The sequence below is a fragment of the Pseudophryne corroboree genome, chromosome 1 (genome assembly GCF_028390025.1).
Source record: "Pseudophryne corroboree isolate aPseCor3 chromosome 1, aPseCor3.hap2, whole genome shotgun sequence".
NCBI classification, from domain to species: domain Eukaryota; kingdom Metazoa; phylum Chordata; class Amphibia; order Anura; family Myobatrachidae; genus Pseudophryne; species Pseudophryne corroboree.
Window position 1 is genome coordinate 1,079,694,670 of NC_086444.1, and position 22,026 is coordinate 1,079,716,695.

The following is a 22,026-nucleotide window of genomic DNA, read 5'->3' on the forward strand; positions in this document are numbered from 1 at the left end:
GAATATACTTCCAATTATCAAATGAGTTAAAGGCAGAAATGTTGGATAGATGATCGGAAATGTGTACACTTCTACATGTGCACCATATGGGCTCATTGCTTTTGGCAAATGTGGTACAAATTGGTCAGATCCAATCGCTGGCTGCTTTTGGAATGACAATTGTCCATTGGTCCTGGACCACCAATCTGAGGCACCCCCAATGGTGAAAGTATGGCGTATCGCTAAGAGATTGGCAGCCAGTACGCCGTACCGCCCGGCAGCCAAACCTCTCGCTCTCCTGCTGCTTCTTAACGCTGCTCCCGGGTCTCCCTTACTCGCCGCTGTTGCTGGAGCTGCTGTACGCCCGCTGTCACCTCGTGCCCCAGCAGTCTGCCAGGCACAGCACCATCAGCATCTCGCTCCACATCTCCCGCCCTGCAGAAGGATGCACTGCGGAAGCTCAATTACCGGGTGCGGAGCCTGCAGTTGATCGGGAGGAGGTGCGCAGCCTGGAGGTCTGCGGCATGAAGGAGCACTACGGGTCCAGAACCGAGCTGGCGGACGCCAGGCAGATCCTGGAGAACACCGCCCAGGAGAGAGACAAACTCCCTTTCTCTCCCCTTGGACAAATTATATGGGTGAGGGATTTGGGTGCATAAGAGGCACCAGCCTGGCAGAAAAGATATGGGCGAGGCGTTTGGGTGGGATAAGAACAGTGCTGCAAGTATGGCGGTACTGTGTACCGGTAAGAAATTCCCAGCCGGGCCACCACCTTGCAGACACCGTGCACAGCATGCACCTCTCGTCTCCTGCCCAGTCAGTCAGTCCGGTGACCGGCGGCTTCTCCCCCTTTGAGTCTGGCGGCAGCGGCGGCGTGTATTACACAAACGCTGGTTCGTGAGCCAATCAGAGCTCGCGGACGGGCAGCCAATCAGGAACCGCCGCTGCTAAACTGCCAGATCTGAGATACAGGACGCTGCCGCAGTAGGATACCGGACTAAGGGCAGGAGAGGGACAGGAGAGGTGCGTGCTGTGCTCTCCTCTCCCCGACAGCAGCAGCAGACTGTGCCAGCCCCAGGCAGCAGCAACAATGGTGAGTTGCACTGCTGAGGGCATATCTGGCACTATGGGGGCATATACGTATCTGGCACTGTGGGGGCATATCTGGAGCTGTTTGGGCATATCTGGCACTGTTGGGGCATATGTGTATCTGGCACTGTGGGGGCATATCTGGCACCGTGGAGGCATATGTGTATCTGGCACTGTGGGGACATATCTGGCATATGTGTATCTGGCACTGTGGGGGCATGTGTACCTGGCAATGTGGGGGAATATCTTGCACTGTTAGGGCATGTGTATCTGGCAATTTGCGGGCATATCTGGCACTATTGGGGGCATATGTCTATCTGGCACTATTGGGGGCATATGTGTATCTGGCACTGCACTATTGGGGTCATATATGTATCACACCCCCATTTTCTTTGGCCACGCCCCATGTAGTTACACCCATTTTTGATGTGCACGCGTCAAAGGTGTCCGCACACAGTACCACTAAGAATTGTTTTCTACTTGCACCACTGGGTACCCCTGCAAGTGTCCCGCGGCACCCCAGGGTGACACAGCACACAGTTTGAGAACCACTGCCCTAGTGTGTACCCTAGCTTCAGAAACTAGCACAATTCAATGTCTAATGACTCGCTATCTATTTACTATGTAATACATTTACCAACAAAACACAGGAGGAGGTGTCGGAGTGACTGAGAAAGCCTTTCAAAGCTCAAATACAGGGGTTTTTTGGGTGTCAAATCATGAGTTCTATAAACCATTTAAAAAGTTGGTTTCTATTTAGAACACCGATAACCAGATAAAAAATACATTTGATTTTCGAAGATACAATTCTGATCTAATTTTGATGCTCTTCCCACTCATCCTCATGTAATAAGCATTTGGACAGGCTCCATAATCAGATAGGATGAAACACTTCAATCTCATTATTGCCCCGAGGCAACGCTGCGCTAATTGTGACAAGTGCAGGCTTTTATTTAAATCAGTTGGCACTTTTTTTTTTTTTTTTAACACTGTTTATTGTGTTTCAAGGCAGAGTTCTGGGTCATTCAAGGACATTACGTGAATGGAATCATCATTGCAGGTCAAATATCATGCTGCCTGATGTCCTCAATTAGATTCTTTATTTTCAAAAATGATTTCCAATTACCACTGAATACACTGACCTATGTTATCAGCATTAAGAGGTGGTTTCAGCAATACTGTACAAGCAGACCTTATATTGTGCTCTTGTCATAACACTCATTGTAAATGTTCCATATTTACAGACGCCGCCCCCCCCCCCCCTTCCCTTCCCCCAAGGGTGCAGATATTTGGTTGATTCATACAAAAGACAAACAAGAAGATTGTTAAACAATTTGGCCAGTCGTGCGTCTGTGGCTAAATTATATGAACCCAATTGCTGTGGCACTGAACCGTGCAATAACCTCACGCGAGCATGGTGACACGTCTTCCACGCAGTATTACTACTGGCCAAATGGAAGAAAATCAAGCAATCTCCAGGAAGTGTATGGCCATAGAAGTAATCTCTCCATAGCAACCATAAGATGAAAATAACATTTACATAAGCTCATTATATACACTCAGTCTTCGTATATAGTTCAAAACGCCACTATATAATTTGCCGTTATGTACATATTGCATGACTTGCTCACCACTGAGAAATGAATATGCAATGTGTGCTATAGAGGTTTTGTTCGGGCACCTGGCTTACAAGCTTTCCACAGTGTTTTATGTGAGAGGGCGAGATAGCCTATTGTTCTGTTCCCACTCACACATCTCATACATGGGCAATCACACTGATCTTCACAAGTTCTTTGCATTAAATCACAAGCTTTCACATTGTTCAACACAGTAGGACACAACCTCATTCCTGTTTACCATACACTTCAAACAGAACATGTATGAAAATCATACATAGCAGTCGACAAATCGTTCAAAACACTTTAAAGAAGGAAAATATCCCAGTTGACATTATATTCCTGGTTTAGATGCTCTCTGGTGCGTTTTGGATAGGATGCACTACAACACACACACACACACACACACACCTCCTCCGCCCCCCCAAAAAAACCAATCCTGTTTAATTAGTAATCTCAATATATTTTGTGTCATACTACGATTTTGGAGTGAGCACAGAGAGGTGTGGGGAGGGGGCAGTCAGAGCTTTGTGGAATTAACGTCACAAATGCTTATATATTTATATATACATAATTTCTGTAAAGCGGTACTTGAGCTATTCCCATAGTCACTATTATGGTACTCGCCAAAGATGGTTGAAAACCCCTGAGTAAGAGAGAAATTTAACATGGAGAAGTGGAGGTGTTGCTAACGGCAACTAATCAAACTCCAGTTACCACTTATTTAATGACTTCTATATAATGATAGCTAGATAAGACTGCCAAGACATGTGGCAGGCCTGGGAGATAGAGGGGACGTGGGTAAACGCTAAGCACACCACTGTAAAGAGACAGCACACAATGCAGAGATAAATTATATTAGTGTTTCAATAATGAAAGAGAACATTACTGATTTACTGGAATCAGGACAGGCATTTAATAAAAAGAGAAACATCCCGGTAAAGACCTACACTGGAAGCACCCCTGTGCCTGAATGATGGAATGGATAACCGCACACCTAAGACACAACCTTCCGCCAAAGCACATCTAAGGGATTAGGCTGTGCTGCTTACCTTATCAGCTAATTAACAGCAATTGTGTAATAGCATAATGACAAAGAGCTGAGAGGTCAGATAATATTGAACAGATCTGTGCAGACAGGCGGAACACAATGAGCCATGTCAAGAGGTCTTTCCAGTACATGCTATACATAGAACAGGAGACGCAAGGCAATTTTATGTTAGGAGCAGATCACATCCATTTAAATAACAGACTATCCAGCATCTCAGTGAGCAGCCCCATCCGTCTCTGCACCTTTCCTAGATGGTGGGCACCAATATATCTGAATTTAAGGAAAGCAGCAGATTTGTGGGATACGTGGTTCTAATGCTACAAGTTAGGAAAGGAAATAAGCTAAAACAAAATATATTCGTTATTATGAGGTGTATGTTTTATCACACCACAGCACTTTGTAATGTAACTATCTACCACTCTGTATCACATATACCCAAAGGGCTAAAACACTGAGAGATGTGTGCTGAGCGACCTAGCACAGACCGCACAGCACACATCTCACCCCCCCAGCTCAGCACGCAGCGCGATGTGTGTGCTGAGCGGAAGGAAGGGGAGGGGGGGGAGGCACAATCTAGAACAAGCAATAGCGACGCACGGGGACATGCATCGCTATCGCTGTGGGCGTACACACAGAGAGATCCGTGCTTAACTTCTAAGCAATCTAGTCAGATTGCTTAGAAATTAAGCACGGATCTCTCCATGTGTACCCCCTTAAGGGGGGTACTCACGGAGCGATATTCTAAGCAATCTGACTAGATTGCTTAGAATATCGCCATGATCGCTACGTGTGTAGCCCCCTCAGCGATAGCGATGCGCGACCCCGCACATCGCTATCGCTGCTGCTAGATTGGCCTGCATGCAGGCCAATCTAGCGGGTCGCTCACTTCACCCGCTGGGTGAAGTGAGCGGCCCCCCGTCTCCCCCCGCACGCTCAGCACAGATCGCGCTGTGCTGAGCGGCGGGAGAGATGTGTGCTGAGCGGTTCGCTCAGCACACATCTCTCATGCATCGGCCCGTCTATATGGGCCTTTAGTGTTATCTGTATTGTTGATGTATAACATTTCAATTAAAATAAAACTTTGTAGAAAAAAAATCTCTGTTACATACCATTGTGTAATTTTATATTAACAACACAGAACCTGGATTTTACATCTAAAACATAAGTGTAAGTGATATTTTTGGATAAATTAACCTGGAGATATCATTGTGTCTTATACTAGTGACTGAGGGGTCTGCGTAAGCTGTGGGAGTGATAAGTGAAGAGAGATACAGTACCAACCAACCAGCTCCTACTGTCATTTTTCAAACCAAGGGGCTTATTTATGAACAAGTGATAAAACTCGTTGTGAATGATAAAACTTAACTGTCATGTGTTTGAAAAATAACTGCTGGGATCTGATTGGCTGGGGCACCATTTATCATACGCAACGAGTTTTATCATTCACAAGTTTTACACACATTGATAAATGGACCAGCAAGCCTGTAACATGGCAGTTAGTAGCTGAATGGCTGTTCCTTTATCTCCATCCACCTTCTCTCTCCAAGTCTTAGTACATAGACCCCTGAGGGGCTTACGCTGCACTGTCATAACCATTAACAATCCTTATCACAATGGATATTTTCATTCTGCATGAATAGATCTCTGTTTTGTACTAAAGTTACTGAAACTTGCAGAGACAGCGGAAGCGGTAACTGCTGTCCCTCAGCATTTGGGAGAGGCCTGCACATTTGTGAAAGACTGCTCCTGGTGAATCTGACACTGCGCATAAGCCCAGTGTCCGTTTCCTCCACTGGATGGAGGCAGTAGGAGAGGCATCGGAAGATCTTGCTCTTGCGGGTAAGCCTTCAAAAGCTTAAAGTGGTTTAAGCCATCTGAAGATGGTATAAACTAATGGGGCCAAACTCCAAAAAGCAAAACTTTTACATAGGAGTCAGAACATAGACCCCATTGAAAATAATGGAATCTGAAATCTGAAGCGCTAATTAACATTCTCTAGGAGAGGTCTGTGAAATATTTTGTATTAGGCTATTAATACAGAGGAACTACTCATAATAGCATACAGAAACTGTAGGTTCTACAAAATGTCATGAAAAAAAACCCCACTTAATAAATAGGCCCCAAATCTTCACCGTCTGCTTTCAAGGGTCTGGCTGCCTTTTCTGAAAATACTATTTTTCCAAATTCAAGTATGTCCAGTAAACAATAAACGGTGATCACTGAGCAATATTGTAGCATACAGTAAATGCATTTGCATTTTGGTTGGAACGTATGTGAATATGGAATCTGGGTGGTTTTAAAAGGACATGAAATTTAATTGACAACATTTCAATACACACGATTTAGGCATGACGTGGAAATATAACATTGGATTCACCGTTCAGAGTACAAATAGATCTCTATAGAAACAAAATAATAAACCACACGAGAATGCACTTACCAATCCCGCAATGGGTGTTGGAAGCCTATTGATCTTCTTTATAAGTCCTGGCTTAATTGCATTCAACAACCTGCAAGAACGAAAAATAAAAGAAAATATCATCACAATGTGGTATAAGAAAGGGTTTTACATTTAATTTATTATAATTTATAATAACATAAGGCTAGAGTGAACAATCACAGATAAGTGACTTATTAAGATAGCAACCCAGTAACAGACTACAACAGAAGGAAAGCGGGTCATGCCCATTACAATTTCCTTTCTACTGAAATGAAGTAGGTAATGTATTGTTACTTACAGTTTGTATTTAATTATGTTCATAAATAATTACCAATAACAATTTATCATCAACAAAAATTACATTTAGAATAATGGACCAACATAAAGGGGTCAAATTAAGTAGGTGGGAGTTGGGTCGTGCAAGCCGTTCTCACGGAAGACTCACGCTGAGAATCACATCTGCTATTCAATTCCAAAATCGCATTGCTTTTCAGAGGAAATCTGCATTTTTTTTTTGTGTGCACCAACCTGAGCAGAAGAAGAGGTAGGGATAATCTTTATTATAAGGTACAAATGTTAGGACACAGTGCAGAGCCTCTAAGCACACCCCTTCCAATGAGTAATCATGCACTTGAAGGGGTTTATATAGCATCATTTGGCCACTAACGACATGCCAGTTTTCAGGTCAATTTCACTAAAAAGCTCCAAATGGGTTAAATAATGTGGCACAGGTACATGGAGGTGTTGTATTGATGGGAGAGGGGTTTTGACGTTGCAGATAAAAAGTAACAGTGTTTATTCCAACTTTTTACAAACCTGTATACAAACACTAAAAAATGTATAGGACGCAAGTGTTTTTCTAGCAAAATTCCTCTCTCTAGTATTCTTGGGCTACAGAAAAATGTAATCAATTTTCACCCAAAAGTGCAAAAATCATCTTTTTGACACCTTTAATAAACCTCCAGTACTTTCCTTATGGCCAGTGACAGCATTCTATATGGTGCTTTTGGGTGGTGGGGGAGGGGTGGGGGAGGGGTGGGGGTGTTCAAGGTTGGTTTCCCCCACTTTTTCATGCACTTCTCCCAGGATGAGTTTTGTTGTAAAGTCTAGCAACCTAGGCCCTCATTCCGAGTTGATCACTCGCTAGCAGCTTTTAGCAGCAGTGCAAACGCTAAGCCGCCGCCCTCCGGGAGTGTATCTTAGCTTAGCAGAAGTGCGAACGAAAGGATCGCAGCGCTGCTACAAAAAAAGATTGTGCAGTTTCAGAGTAGCTCGAGACTTACTCCTAGCTAGCGATCATTTCAGTCTGTTTAGTTCCTGTTTTGATGTCACAAACACGCCCTGCGTTCGGCCAGCCACTCCCCCGTTCCCCAGGCACGCCTGCGTTTGTATCTGACACGCCTGCGTTTTTCAGCACACTCCCGGAAAACGGTCAGTTACCTCCCAGAAACACCCACTTCCTGTCAATCACTCACCAATCAGCAGTGGGACTGAAAAGCGTCGCTTGACCTTGTGTGAAACTGCATCGGCTTTTGTGACAGTACGTCGCGCATGCGCACTGCGCACCATACACATGCGCAGAAGTGCCGATTTTTTGCCTGATCGCTGCTCTGCGAACAACGGCAGCTAGCGATCAACTCGGAATGACCCCCCCTTGTCACAAGCACAGGGACATCATGGCATTTCTTACTGAGGATTGCATTTCTCTGTTATGTGTGCAAGTTTCATGACACAAGCTCACTTATGCAACCTCACACCTGACCCCAAGGAGTTGTACTACAGAGTTGGATTATACAAGACTGAAGAACAACTGTTATCAGTAGCAGAGAGACAATGTGTGTCTTTTACATTAAAAAGATTTAAAGGTTTAAAATTGGTTAATAAAAGAACAAAAAAATAATACAGGTTTCCAGCTCAGGTGTTTCTGGTATGTTTATGTAGTGTAGTGTGTGACGAACTTTTGATGATCAGGCTTACAAATTTAAATTGCATATGATTGCATAGAATTAAAAGATTTAAAATGTCAAATTATTAAGTCCAACAAAAATGTTTTGTTTTTTTGATTAAGTCAAATTAATTGAGTCAAATTAATGTAGGTAACACAAAAAAAGGAGAAACAAAAATAATGTTGCTGTATGCCCCAAGGAGCAATTAATAGCATATGAACCAGGGCTCATATGACTATGGGCCATATGCAATTGCGATCGAATTGCCGCAAATGTCGAAAAACGGGGCATTTTCAACACAAAAAAATGATTCGACAATGCAATACAGTACTTTTCGACAAAAAAACGTCCGTTTCAAATTCGACTTTTTGCAATTCGACAGTTGTCAAATTCGACATGTCTGCAATGGTAAAAATGCGGCTTTTCGACAAAAGTATATTCAATTGAAGAATGTCGATTCGACAACAGTGCTTTTCGACAGTAATTTCGTCAATTTCAGTCCGCCTCATTTTGCTGGCGGGATCTAATAAAAAAATGTAAAAACATGTTTTCTTTGTGTTTTTTTTTATTGCTAATAGCATATCTATTTATATTAGAAGGGATTATCTACTTGGGTTTGTCTATTAGGAGCCACAAGTATTATTTAATATGTTTTTTAAAATATATTTATTTATTTTTTTACTGACTAAAAAAATATGGAGAGATCAGAGCATGTTTTTCAGTGGGAAGGGGTGGGAATGGGTTAAACATCAAGAAAAAGAATGCGTGGGGTCCCCCCTCCTAAGCATAACCAGCCTCGGGCTCTTTGAGCCGGTCCTGGTTGTAAAAATACGGGGGGGAAATTGACAGGGGATCCCCCGTATTTTAAAAACCAGCACCGGGCTCTGCGTCCGGTCCTGGTGCAAAAAATACGGGGGACAAATGACGTCGGGGTCCCCCGTATTTTTCACACCAGCACCGGGCTCCACTAGCTGGAGAGATAATGCCACAGCCGGGGGACACTTTTATACCGGTCCCTGCGCCCGTGGCATTAAATCCCCAACTAGTCACCCCTGGCCGGGGTACCCTAGAGGAGTGGGGACCCATTAAATCAAGGGGTCCCCCCCTCCAGCCACCCAAGGGCCAGGGGTGAAGCCTGAGGCTGTCCCCCCCATCCAAGGGCGGCAGATGGGAGGCTGATAGCCAAGTAACAAAATAAATAATATTGTTTTTTGTAGCAGAACTACAAGTCCCAGCAAGCCTCCCCCGCAAGCTGGAGCTTGGAGAACCACCAGTACCAGCATGTGTGTGGGGGGGGGGGGGGGGGGGGGGGGAACAGGCCCGCTGGTACCTGTAGTTCTACTACAAAAAAAATACCCAAATAAAAACAGTACACGCACACCGTGATAGTAAAACTTCATTACATACATGCACACTGGCACACACATACTTACCTATGTTGACACAAAGTGTCGGTCCCCTTCTCCACGTAGAATCCACGGGGTACTTGTAAATAAAATTATACTCACAAAAATCCAGTGTAGATCTGTCCTCTTCTTAGTTTGTAATCCACATACTTGGCAAAATAAAAAAACGAAAAACCCGATCCACGCACTGAAAGGGACCGACCGTGACTCCTTGCACTCTCCTGATTGGCTGTGCGCGTCTGAGCTGTCAGGCAGCGCATAGCACTATGCCGCTCCATTATATTCAATGGTGGGAACTTTGCGGTCAGCGGTGAGGTTACTCGCAGTCAACCGCTGACCGCAAAGTTACCACCATTGAATATAATGGAGCGGCATAGTGCTATGCGCCGCCTGACAGCTCAGATGTGCACAGCCAATCAGGAGAGTGCCAGGAGTCACGGTCGGTCCCTTTCAGTGCGTGGATCGGGTTTTTCGTTTTTTTATTTCGACGTGGCGCTCCCTGATTGGCTGAAGGGACCCTCTGTGACAGGAGTCACGGGGGGTCCCGGCATTCGGGGAAAGGGATCCCATGTGTAAACATGGGACCCCTTTCAGTGCGTGGATCGGGTTTTGCATTTTATTATTTTGCCAAGTACGTGGATTACAAGAAGAAGAGGACAGATCTACACTGGATTTTTGTGAGTATAATTTTATTTACAGGTACCCCGTGGATTCTACGTGGAGAAGGGGACCGACACTTCGTGTCAACATAGGTAAGTATGTGTGTGTCAGTGTGCATGTATGTAATAAAGTTTTACTTTCAAGGTGTGCGTGTACTGTTTTTATTTGGGTATTTTTGTTTTAGTAGAACTACAGGTACCAGCGGACCTGTTTCCCCCCCACACACACACATGCTGGTACTTGTGGTTCTCCAAGTACCAGCTTGCGGGGGAGGCTTGCTGGGACTTGTAGTTCTGCTACAAAAAACAATATTATTTATTTTGTCACTTGGCTATCAGCCTCCCATCCGCCACCCTTGGATGGGGGGGGGGACAGCCTCGGGCTTCACCCCTGGCCCTTGGGTGGCTGGAGGGGGGGACCCCTTGATTTAAGGGATCCCCACTCCTCCAGGGTACCCCAGGCAGGGGTGACTAGTTGGGGATTTAATGCCACGGCCGCAGGGACCGGTATAAAAGTGTCCCCCGGCTGTGGCATTATCTCTCCAGCTAGTGGAGCCCGGCGCTGGTGTGAAAAATACGGGGGACCCCGACGTCTTTTGTCTCTCGTATTTTTTGCACCAGGACCGGACGCAGAGCCCGGTGCTGGTTGTTAAAATACGGGGAATCCCCTGTCAATTTTTTTCCCGTATTTTTACAACCAGGACCGGCTCAAAGAGCCCGAGGCTGGTTATGCTTAGGAGGGGGGACCCCACGCATTTTTTTCAGGATTTTTTAAACACTTTTGTGCCGTCCATGAAGTCGAATCCAGGACGCACACTATCGTCAATTGGTCCGTTTTTCGACAGCTGGACTGTCGAATCCATTTTTTATTGAATATGTCGAATTCGGGTCCCGGCGGGAGGGTGTCTGACTGTCGAATTGTGTCGAATTTAAAAACGGTCGAATTCCGCAATTGCATATACCCCTATATGTGCAGCACTCTAACAGAGGGTGTGAGTCACCAACCACCAATCACTAGTCACTTTCATGACTCTGAATGCCTATACTCCCTAACAAACGTCTCCATCAACAATACACTAATCATCATTTGGGTCTTGCAATATATGAACAGAAAGTGCATTATTTTATAGTTACTTCTGTTCCACTTCTTAGGCATTGTGAAACCATGCTTTTCACACATTACCCAAAAGGCTACTGGTCCCATTCTGAAGGACGGCACATGAGAATTTGAGAGAGTTTAGAGGTGATAATCACCTAAGCTGCATTATCTGCTTGTGGTCCATGTAGACCACAGCACACCCAATAATATGGGCCATTGTTTGTTGTGACATTTGTCCTCAAGTTCTCACCTTTGACTGCCCATCATTGCTTACACTGTAGTGTGTTAGTGACAAGGGAAGCCCCGCAGACACTGATAGGGGGTCTTCATTGAGTGGTGTCTATTTGGACTTTCAAGAACTACAGCTGTCGAGGAGGTACAAGATGACTTGTTCCTGTATGAAGACCATAACTTATGAGGCTATGGATTGGCTGATGTGCTACGATCTAACCAAGGAAGCAGACAGAAAGCTCTCCTCTTGGCTACAACTGAAGCCAGATTCCTGGTGTAAAGGGTAACTATCTCCAAGGTTTTATACGTCACCCGCTATATACCTGCCGAACACGTTGCTTTATTCTGCCTCTGTTCAGCTGACTAGAGAGGTACAGTATTTAATTTGTGTATGGCTGCCATGGAGTGACAAGGAAATACTATATCAATAGTCCTGGCTGTCCATGATTTCTCTCAAGCTCTAGATACATGAAAAAAGGGATTGCGCACAGTATAAAACACAAATCCATATAGGGGCAGCACAAGGATAAACTGAATGTAGATTCTATCATGATGTATCTAGATAAACAAACCAGAATCTGCTGATAAATCCATGTAATATTAGAAGAAAAGTTGAAGAATGCATGGGTCGCTGCTTGTTGGTGGCCGGCCTATTCGGAGAAAGCAGCCCTGCTCCTACATTGCTACACATGGAATTGTGTTACTCTCTATAAATACCCTTGAATACACTAGAGGGTATATTAACTAAGCCACGGCACTCAGTGATTCTGGCCGAGAGATTTAAAAGGACAATGACACCAAAAGCAAAGGCAGAAGTGCTTTGCATATCATATTATAGCCAGAACTGCTACAAGCTGGGAATATGAAAAGCCATCGCTAAGTAAATATACCCCAAGGAGTGTATGGAAGTCTGTCCCACCACAGCAGGGGTTTTCAACTGCAGTACTCAAGCATCCGCAAACAGGTCATGTTTCCAAGACTTCTTTCTTTAATCATGAACAAGTGACATAATCTATTCTGCTTCATCAGCAATTACAACCCACCCCCCAACACACACATTTCAAAAACAGAAATCCTGAAAACGTGAAATGTTTGGGGGTACATAGGAATTTGAGCTGGAAGCCCCTGCACCAGAGTATTGACCAGTACTCCACACAAAGGGGGATATCCTATTAGGCCCGGTAAAACATCGGGTGCAAAAAACGTATGTTGTTCGCTATTTTTCACTGTTTTTTTTTTTTTGTAACAGGCTATCCAGATTGATCGCCTTTAAAAAAAAATGCCCTTTCTCTCGAAAACACACAGGTTCAGTGATACCGGTGTGTTTTCGGTAGAACAGCCCCGTTTTTGCACCGAAACAGGGCTGTTTCTGGGGATTTGGTTTCACCTGCCTGATGAGCAGGACAACCTTCAGCATTCCATGCCCACTGCAGCAGCAGGCTGGGACTGCAGGCATCAGAAAGCTGTCCTTGGCGCGGTGACCCCCGGCTGGGGCAGCGCTGTGACCGAATCCCCCCTCTCCTCCGCCCCCGGCAGTGGTCACATGACGGGGGAGCAGCCATGTAACCGAGGGAGCCAGAGGAGCAGCGCTGCACCCGGCGCAGCTTCAGGTAACCCCCAATAAACCACCACTCGTGCTGGCTTATCGGGGCTAAAAGGATAGCCCCCGGCGGGACAATAAGCCCTGGTAAATTACTGGGGCTAATTGGATATCCCCCAAAGACCAAGAACAGACCAATGCTTGTGTTTGCATAGATGAGACCCTAACTGTGTGGAGTTTGTATATTCTCCCTGAACTTGTGTGTGTTTCCCCTGGGTACTCCGGTTTCCTCCCACACTCCAAAAATATACTGGCAGGGTAATTGGTTCCCAACAAAATTAACCCTAGAGTGAATGTGTGTGCATGTACATGTGGCAGGGAATATAGGGGCAGATGTATAAAAGCAGTGATAAGTGCGAGGTGATAATGCACCAGCCAATCAGCTCCTAACTGGCATTTTTCAAACCCGCAATGATTGACTGGTGCGTTATCACCTTCCACTTATCACTTCTTTATCACTTCTCCAGGCTTAATACATCTGCCCCATAGATTGTAAGCTCCACTGGGACAGGGACTAATGTGAATGGCCAAATATTATCTGTAAAGCGCTGCGGAAAATGTGTGCACTATATCAATAACTGGTAATAAATTATAATTAATCATTCACTGCATGCATCACAATTATATGTGCAGTACGGATGGCGTAATGGTTAGCATTACTGCCTCACAGCACTGAGGTCATGGGTTCAATTCCCACCATGGCCCTAACTGTGTGGAGTTTGTATATTCTCCCTGTACTTGCGTGGGTTTCCTCCAGGTAATCCGGTTTCCTCCCACAATCCAAAAATATATATATTGGTAGGTTAACTGGCACCCAACAAAATTAACCCTAGTGTGAATGTGTGTGCGTGTAGATGTGGTAGGGTACATAGATTGTAAGCTCCACTGGTGCAGGGACTGATGTGAATGGACAATTATTCTCTGTAAAGCGCTGCGGAATATGTGTGCGCTATATAATAAACTGGTAATAATGATAATTATAAAATGTACAGTAAAGTCCACATTTTATCAGTAGTAGACATATAGATTCAACTTCAACAGTCTTTCGCTCTTCAGTTGTGAAGCTACAAGTCACAGAATGACCTGCCAGCCTTTGGAGGACACCACATGGAAAGCAGGGCGGGCATGCTGGGAGTTGCAGTTCAATAACAGCTGGAAAACCACAGCTTGCCTACATCTGGTATCAGAATGGAAAACGGTACATAGACACTACCCAGCATTTCTTTTATTTAGTATACAGCACATACACAGTTATCGTCGTTAAGGTGTGGTGGGAATTTTCCCTTTGGACTGGAATGAAGTACAAGGCGAGATTCCAATCTAATTGTTGGGAACTAGAGAAAGCAGCTGGTTCTGGCAGGGCAACAGTCACTATTCCAGCACTGCCTATGACATCCAACTCTGCTGGAAGCGTTCTCAGTCCTCCTCCCAATAATATGCCAATTAGGAAACCCTGATATCTGGTTCTGATTTTATAAACTGTAGACATCAGACAGACATATATATACACGACAGGGACAATAGGTTTTGATATTATTACTAATAGTGAAAAGGAGACATATAAAGTACTGTGACTCCAGTGAGCTCAACATCATTCCAGCGACTAAGGAAGGAAGGAAACTGCAACTGTAACACATTATAAAGTCTCTGGGCTCACATCAAGTCTTTGTTGGGGTTTTTTTTTTTTTTTTACTGACAGTCTGCCAAGTGACCTGCATTTACACCGGCACCTTGCAAGACTTAAATGACAAGTGACTTATCCCATAATCTCAGTGTGAGCATGTGCAGTGTACCATGAGCAGGATGCTACACAGCATCATATTAGTTCCCACAAATCACACACTACAGTGCTGGCTATCAAAGTAATTATCAGAAGCTCTCAGGTCAGGCCTATACGTGGCTCTTCAGATGTTTTGAACTACAAGTCCCAGTATACTCTCCCACCAATCAGCTGATGATGCATGCTGCGGTTGTCACAAGCTACTTACCTTATTGACTCCTCAGACTACTAACCATCACCACTCCTGTCACCCCTACAGGCAAGGAGCACAGGAAATTAAAATATACTGCCTTATAGGTAGGACCCACTAACCAACATTACTGCCCACTAATTCTTTATATCGCAAACTGGAGGGAGCCAAATATCGGTACACTCTCATTCATCAATAACCACTTCTCTTTCCTTTGTGAATCTCATGAACTTGCACAGACTAGTTTGAATATACACTGCTCAAAAAAATAAAGGGAACACTTAACACAATGTAACTCCAAGTCAATCACACTACTGTGAAATCAAACTGTCCACTTAGGAAGCAACACTGATTGACAATCAATTTCACATGCTGTTGTGCAAATGGAATAGACAATAGGTGGAAATTATAGGCAATTAGCAAGACACTCCCAATAAAGGAGTTGTTCTGCAGGTGGTGACCACAGACCACTTCTCAGCTCCTATGCTTTCTGGCTGATGTTTCGGTCACTTTTGAAAGCTGGCGGTGCTTTCACTCTAGTGGTAGCATGAGACGGAGTCTACAACCCACACAAGTGGCTCAGGTAGTGCAGCTCATCCAGGATGGCACATCAATGCGAGCTGTGGCAAGAAGGTTTGCTGTGTCTGTCAGCGTAGTGTCCAGAACATGGAGGCGCTACCAGGAGACAGACCAGTACATCAGGAGACGTGGAGGAGGCCGTAGGAGTGCAACAACCCAGCAGCAGGACCGCTACCTCTGCTTCTGTGCAAGGAGGAACAGGAGGGGAACAGGAGGAGCACTGCCAGAGCCCTGCAAAATGACCTCCAACAAGCCACAAATGTGCATGTGTCTACTCAAACGATCAGAAACAGACTCCATGAGGGTGGTATGAGGGCCCGACGTCCACAGGTGGAGGTTGTGCTTACAGCCCAACACCGTGCAGGACGTTTGGCATTTGACAGAGAACACCAAGATTGGCAAAGTTACCACTGGCGCCCTGTGCTCTTCACAGATGAAAGCAGGTTCTCACTGAGCACGTGACAGACGTGACAGAGTCTGGTGACGCCAAGGAGAACGTTCTGCTGCCTGCAACATCCTCCAGCATGACCGGTTTGGCAGTGGGTCAGTAATGGTGTGGGGTGGCATTTCTTTGGGGGGCCGCACAGCCCTCCATGTGCTCGCCAGAGGTAACCTGACTGCCATTAGGTACCGAGATGAGATCCTCAGACCCCTTGTGAGACCATATGCTGGTGCGGTAGGCCTTGGGTTCCTCCTAATGCAAAACAATGCTAGACCTCATGTGGCTGGAATGTGTCAGCAGTTCCTGCAAGACGAAGGCATTGATGCTATGGACTGGCCCGCCCATTCCCCAGACCTGAATCCAATGGAGCACATCTGGGACATCATGTCTTGCTCCATCCACCACAGACTGTACAGGAGTTGGCAGATGCTTCAGTCCAGGTCTGGGAGGAGATCCCTCAGGAGACCATCCGCCACCTCATTAGGAGCATGCCCAGGCGTTGTAGGGAGGTCATACAGGCACGTGGAGGCCACACACAGTACTGAGCCTCATTTTGACTTGTTTTACAGACATTACATCAAAGTTGGATCAGCCTGTAGTGTGTTTTTCCACTTCAATTTTGAATGTGACTCTAAATCCAGAACTCCATAGGTTAATAAATTTGATTTCCATTGATAATTTTTGTGTGATTTTGTTGTCAGCACATTCAACTATGTAAAGAACAAAGTATTTAATAAGAATATTTCATTCTTTCAGATCTAGGATGTGTTATTTTAGTGTTCCCTTTATTTTTTTGAGCAGTGTATATTCAGTACAAGTCTAGGTATATATACATAGCTGGAACATAAGCAGAAATCCCGGCTTTCCTTGTATTAACTTGAGGCAGCTGAAAACAGCAGATAATGATGGGGATGTCTGAGGTGAAAACTTCGTAAGAACACATGGCAAATGAAGGGTTCCGTCATTCATCCAAAGGTCTAACTTCATCTGACTGAACTCCTTTCTAGAGGGACTGTGATTAAGTAAAGGGGGTAACGTTTGACTAAAATACAGCATCAGTAAAGCTTTATTATTATAAATAGTCTTATATGGCTATGGAGTTCTTAGTTTAAAATGGGTTCAGTTCTGATTAAAAAACTTATCTGTCCAACTATGACATCACTCTTTCCAAATTTTATATTACAGAGAGCTCTATGTAGGGGCAGCAGTAAGCCACTTATTGGCAGACAGACAGCTCCTGTATCCGGGCAAAAGAAGTACATCGGCCTCCAATGCAATAAATAAACTAATATAGTCATAACTAGCACTGACCATTTAGGATTGTTCCACTATTTGTCCAGGATATTTTAGAGCACTGCATAAATGACATGAAGAAACATAAGAATCCAAATAAAATGACACCCAGTAAACACCTGTTGTTGATATCATAGCAAGTTCACATTTTTATTTAGCTTCCAGGTTCTATAACTTCTAAGGTTTTACTAATGTAGGTGGCCAATACCCAAGAGCTTTAAAGGCTTAAATCACCTATCCCAAACTTTGAATCTAACCTGTCCATGTAATACATTTGCTCATGTAATACATTTGCTGACAGAGGGCCTGAATCAGGTTAGATCGTGATCCAACCCGCAGTTTCACCGATGCACACGTTCACAACCCGTTCTGTGCATGTGCAGAACGGGTCCTGCAATTGTATCGCAGGGATGCGAATGCCTCTGCCTGATTGATATTCGGTTGGGGGGGGATGTGTGTGTGTGTGTGTGTGGGGGGGGGAATGGGGCAGAGGTTTGCCGAAGTTGCTGGAAACGGGGATCGTGTTTTCTGGAAATGGCGAGCCAAGGACTGCATTGTGATACGCGGTTTCTTTACGGCAAGCTTGAAAAAGTACAGGCTTACTCAGCCTACCGTCGCAGTTGAACATCAGTCGCGATGTTCATCCCGGACTGCAATCACATTGATCTATACACCTTCGCAAATGCAATCCTAACTGAATTGGGCCCAGAGGTCAAACATGTACGGAATACACATTTCACGGTACACGTAATAATAAGCACCTGTAACGGTATAACATGTTTTAACATTTCAAAGCAATTGTTCCAACCAATGACTAAGCAATGTTCCCCGCACTGTCAGAGAGAGGCACAAGAGAGCATAAAGGGGGGTTCACACATGAGATGTGTGCTGAGCGATCTATCACAGACCGCTCAGCACACATCTCTCCCCCCGCTCAGCACTCTGTGCGATGTGTGCTGAGCGGAAGGGGGGACAGAGGTCGCTCACTGCACACAGCTGTGGCATGCCAAATCTAGAGCCTGCGATAGCGATGTGCGATCTATCGGCGGCACCCTACACACGGAGCGATGTGTGCTAAATTTCTAAGCAATCTAGTCAGATTGCTTAGAAATTAAGTAAAAATCGCTCCGTGTGTACCACCCTTAAGATTTACTAGTTTCCAGGACAACAAATACGGATAAACAAAGCCAGGTACACAATGGTAGCTTTGCCTTGAAACATCAGTTAATAAGGGGAGGGGAGGAGGGCTCCATTATAAAAAAAAACATTATTTATTTTAGGAAGCATGCTATAAAAAAAAACTTTGGAAAATATGGAGCTGATCTTGAAATTAAGTTTTCCAGCCACAAATAACCTTTGCATGATATTAATGTTCTTATCCTATTGCATCCTTGTGCAAAGTCCACTTATATATATAGTGGGATTTAAGCAGCATATGTTGCTGGGAATATTTCCTAAATGCGTCCTGCAGACCCCTTCCCGGTGGGGATCCACAAGTACAGACATGAAGCATAAAAATAATGGACAAGGAATAGCAGTAGTACAGGCAGGGGATCCACGTACTGCAAAATAGTAAAAACAGCTTCCACTTTCTAGCCAGCGAGACTGCACGCTATATTTACCTCAATGTGTCTGATGCCAGTCAGAGAGAAGGTCCTGATAACATGCCATCATCTAACTCCTGATAGGTGAATGTTTGGAGAACAGCTTCCTTAATGGAGCGGTCTATTTATGTAGTACATACTGTAGATTCACAAACCAGTCCTCAGGACACCAACCGTTCATGTTTTCCAGGTCTCCTCGCAGAATCACAAATTAAATAATTAGCTTTTAAAATGTGTCAGTGAGTAATGCATACACCTGTGCACACTGCTAGGTGACCTGGGAAAGGTGTACTGTTTGGGATCCCGAGTACAAAGTTTGAGAACCACTAATGCAGCAGACTGTGAGCAGTGTGTTCTTTATCACTCTACTGTATATCGCATTACTGTATACCAATGCAATAGTTAGTAGTTTTAAGTTGTAATTCACAAATACTTACCTGTCCGGTGCAGAAGTCAGGAAAACAGCCCCCTCTGCGTTCCTGGGCAGAAGTGTAGAACACAGAGATATTGCGTTCTCAGCATGTATAGTATGTGCTAACTGTGTATACACCAGTTGTGGGCACAAAAAAATTCTCTAAAATCTCCTGAGTGCACTGTTTAGATTCCCTGGATTTCACATACAAATCCCAATAGTTCTCTGGCTGCATGAAGGTACAGTATGTACACTGCTCTCTTCCTAATAAGAGATGTTCAGCACACAGCATTAAATGGGACATGAGAGGGAAAATCTCAAAAGGGTGTATTACATATTGAACATGGTATGGGTGTGAGAGAGGAGGGAGGCTCCACCCATAAAGCCCATTTTGGGTTTTCAGACATTCAGCCTGAGAGCAGGCTAATGAGTGCCTGCACCTGTAAGAGGCATAAATAAGCTGTGCCAGGGTTTGGCTCAGGGTCTCACAACCTGGGAAAACAGGCTGCAGGCCTGTTATGAGACACTGTAATTTACTGACTGTAAGTACTGCGTATATGTCTGTGTTTGTGGTAGGGGCATTAGATCCTACAACATTGAGAGTGGGAACCGATTATGTTTAGTTAGTGCCCAGACGCCTAGGATTTATAAGTTTTGTTTTTGTACCCCCAAGCTCTCTAGAATTAAACCATAGTGAAAGCAGAGTACTGATCATCTGGAATGCATACTATTTACCGGCGGGCGGGATGCCGGCTGTCAAGATCCCGACTGCGGCATCCCGCCTACCAGAATGCCAACAGCGCTGAGTCCCCTTGCAGGATCGGTGCGCTCGCCACAGGTTCTATTCTCACTCTATGGGTGCCGCGGACACCCACGAGTTAGAAGAGCCCCTGTGCGCCAGGATTCCCGCTGTCGGCATCCTGACCACTGGGATTCAGCCAGCCGGAAAAGTGATTGCATTCCGATCATCTAGGACCTAGATTCTAGGTGATTCACAGCCAAGCAGAATGCCAGAAACATAAGTTATGTTGCAATGTGTTTCAGGTGCATGGATCCTACAGAGAAGAAACTTCCTATGTTCTTACTTCAGAATCTCCACCTTAGATCCTGTATGTGTGTATGTATGTATGTGTGTATGTATGTATGTATGTATGTATGTATGTATGTGTGTATGTGTGTATGTGTGTGTGTATGTATGTATGTATGTATGTATGTATGTATGTATGTGTGTATGTATGTATGTATGTACGTACGTACATTAGTCACTGCTCTCTGCAACCTTCTCAAGAAAAGGAGAGGAGGATCATAGCACAGGGATTGCTTGTGAGGACTTTAAGATACAGAATAAAAGCTTCTTCCATACCATTATAAAAAAAATTAAAAAAACAGACTTTTGAATTAATGGTTCACTTTTGCTAGTTTATTCAATATTATATAATCGTAATAATTATTTTATTATCCTTTATTTCTATGGCACCACAAAGGGTTTGCAGCACCTTACTAAGTATGTAAGCAGAATCTGTTCAAACAAACAAGAAGAAAAAGAAATGGTATACAAGATATATTTTCATATGCAGTCATACCCACAGAAGTAGCGCTGGCTGTTGAACCCAATAGCTTGGTTCCATTGTGGGTAGTGGGAGGAGATGTAAGTGGGAGAGAAAAGCACATGAGGGAAGAGGGCCCTGGTTGTGTGAGCTTCAAATGGTAGTGCCAATAACAGACAGTCGGGTGACAGAGGGGAGAGACAGTGAGCGAGGAGCACAGCGTATTGGGGTAGGATGAGAACTGTAGAGAGGAAGTAGGGGGTTCACATCAGTTTGAAGCTTTAAAATATCTATATCTATCTATACCCACACACACTTACAGATTTATGGGTCAAGAAAGAAAAAGAAACCATAGAAATTGTGTGCCTATTTATCTATACCTGCCCAGGTGACAGTGATAGAGGAGACAGACTGGTATACTGTATAGCTATGTACTTCCCGTCACCAGTGTTGCCAGAAATGTAATCCTATATATTGGTGGTGGCCGTCTGGAAACAGGGACAGAGGGTGTCAGAACTGGAAGCCTTGCCAAGCCTGGTTGTTGTTGTTGCGCTTGTTAAAGCTGCTGTATACAGTGCAAAGCGCTTATATACACAAATCACTAGCTGTAAGTGGCATAGGGCTGGCAATAAAAAGCTGAAAGGGGGGATACAATATTTCGGGGTTCGTGCCACGGTCATCCTGGGACTGATTCAATTAGGCCTAACTGCAAGATTCTGCCCCTGATTAAGCTCCGCAAGGTGACAGAGTAGTAAGACATCGCTTATTTCTGTTCACACCTCGTTTTACCAACAGAAATAACCAGAAGTGTGCAAAGTTCTCTCAAACTCTATATTTTATAATAAAGCCAGCATTCAGCTTTTGTGGAGAAACAAATTGTAGCAATATAAAATAGCCCTATACAACACACGTGCTAAAGTGAAAGAAAAGACGTTGCCAACAAAAACACACCTGCAGTTCTAGTCCCAAGACAAATAGCAAGCTGCAGACAGAGTCATCACTTCCCATTCTACATGGTCTGTCTGATACTGACAAGACTGCTCGTTCTCCTTCCCAATAAATC

The 22,026-nt window shown here is 44.5% G+C and overlaps 1 protein-coding gene across 7 annotated transcripts in view; it reads right to left on the reverse strand.

Annotated features, from left to right (window-relative positions):
- Window positions 1–22,026, reverse strand: part of LIMCH1 (LIM and calponin homology domains 1) — a 484,664-nt gene that overhangs the window by 242,434 nt on the left and 220,204 nt on the right. For all 7 annotated transcript variants that reach the window (XM_063921014.1, XM_063921011.1, XM_063921012.1 and 4 more), the window contains exon 3: window positions 6,176–6,245. In XM_063921014.1, the coding sequence (XP_063777084.1) occupies window positions 6,176–6,245 (70 nt within the window). The remainder of the gene's footprint in view (window positions 1–6,175; window positions 6,246–22,026) is intronic.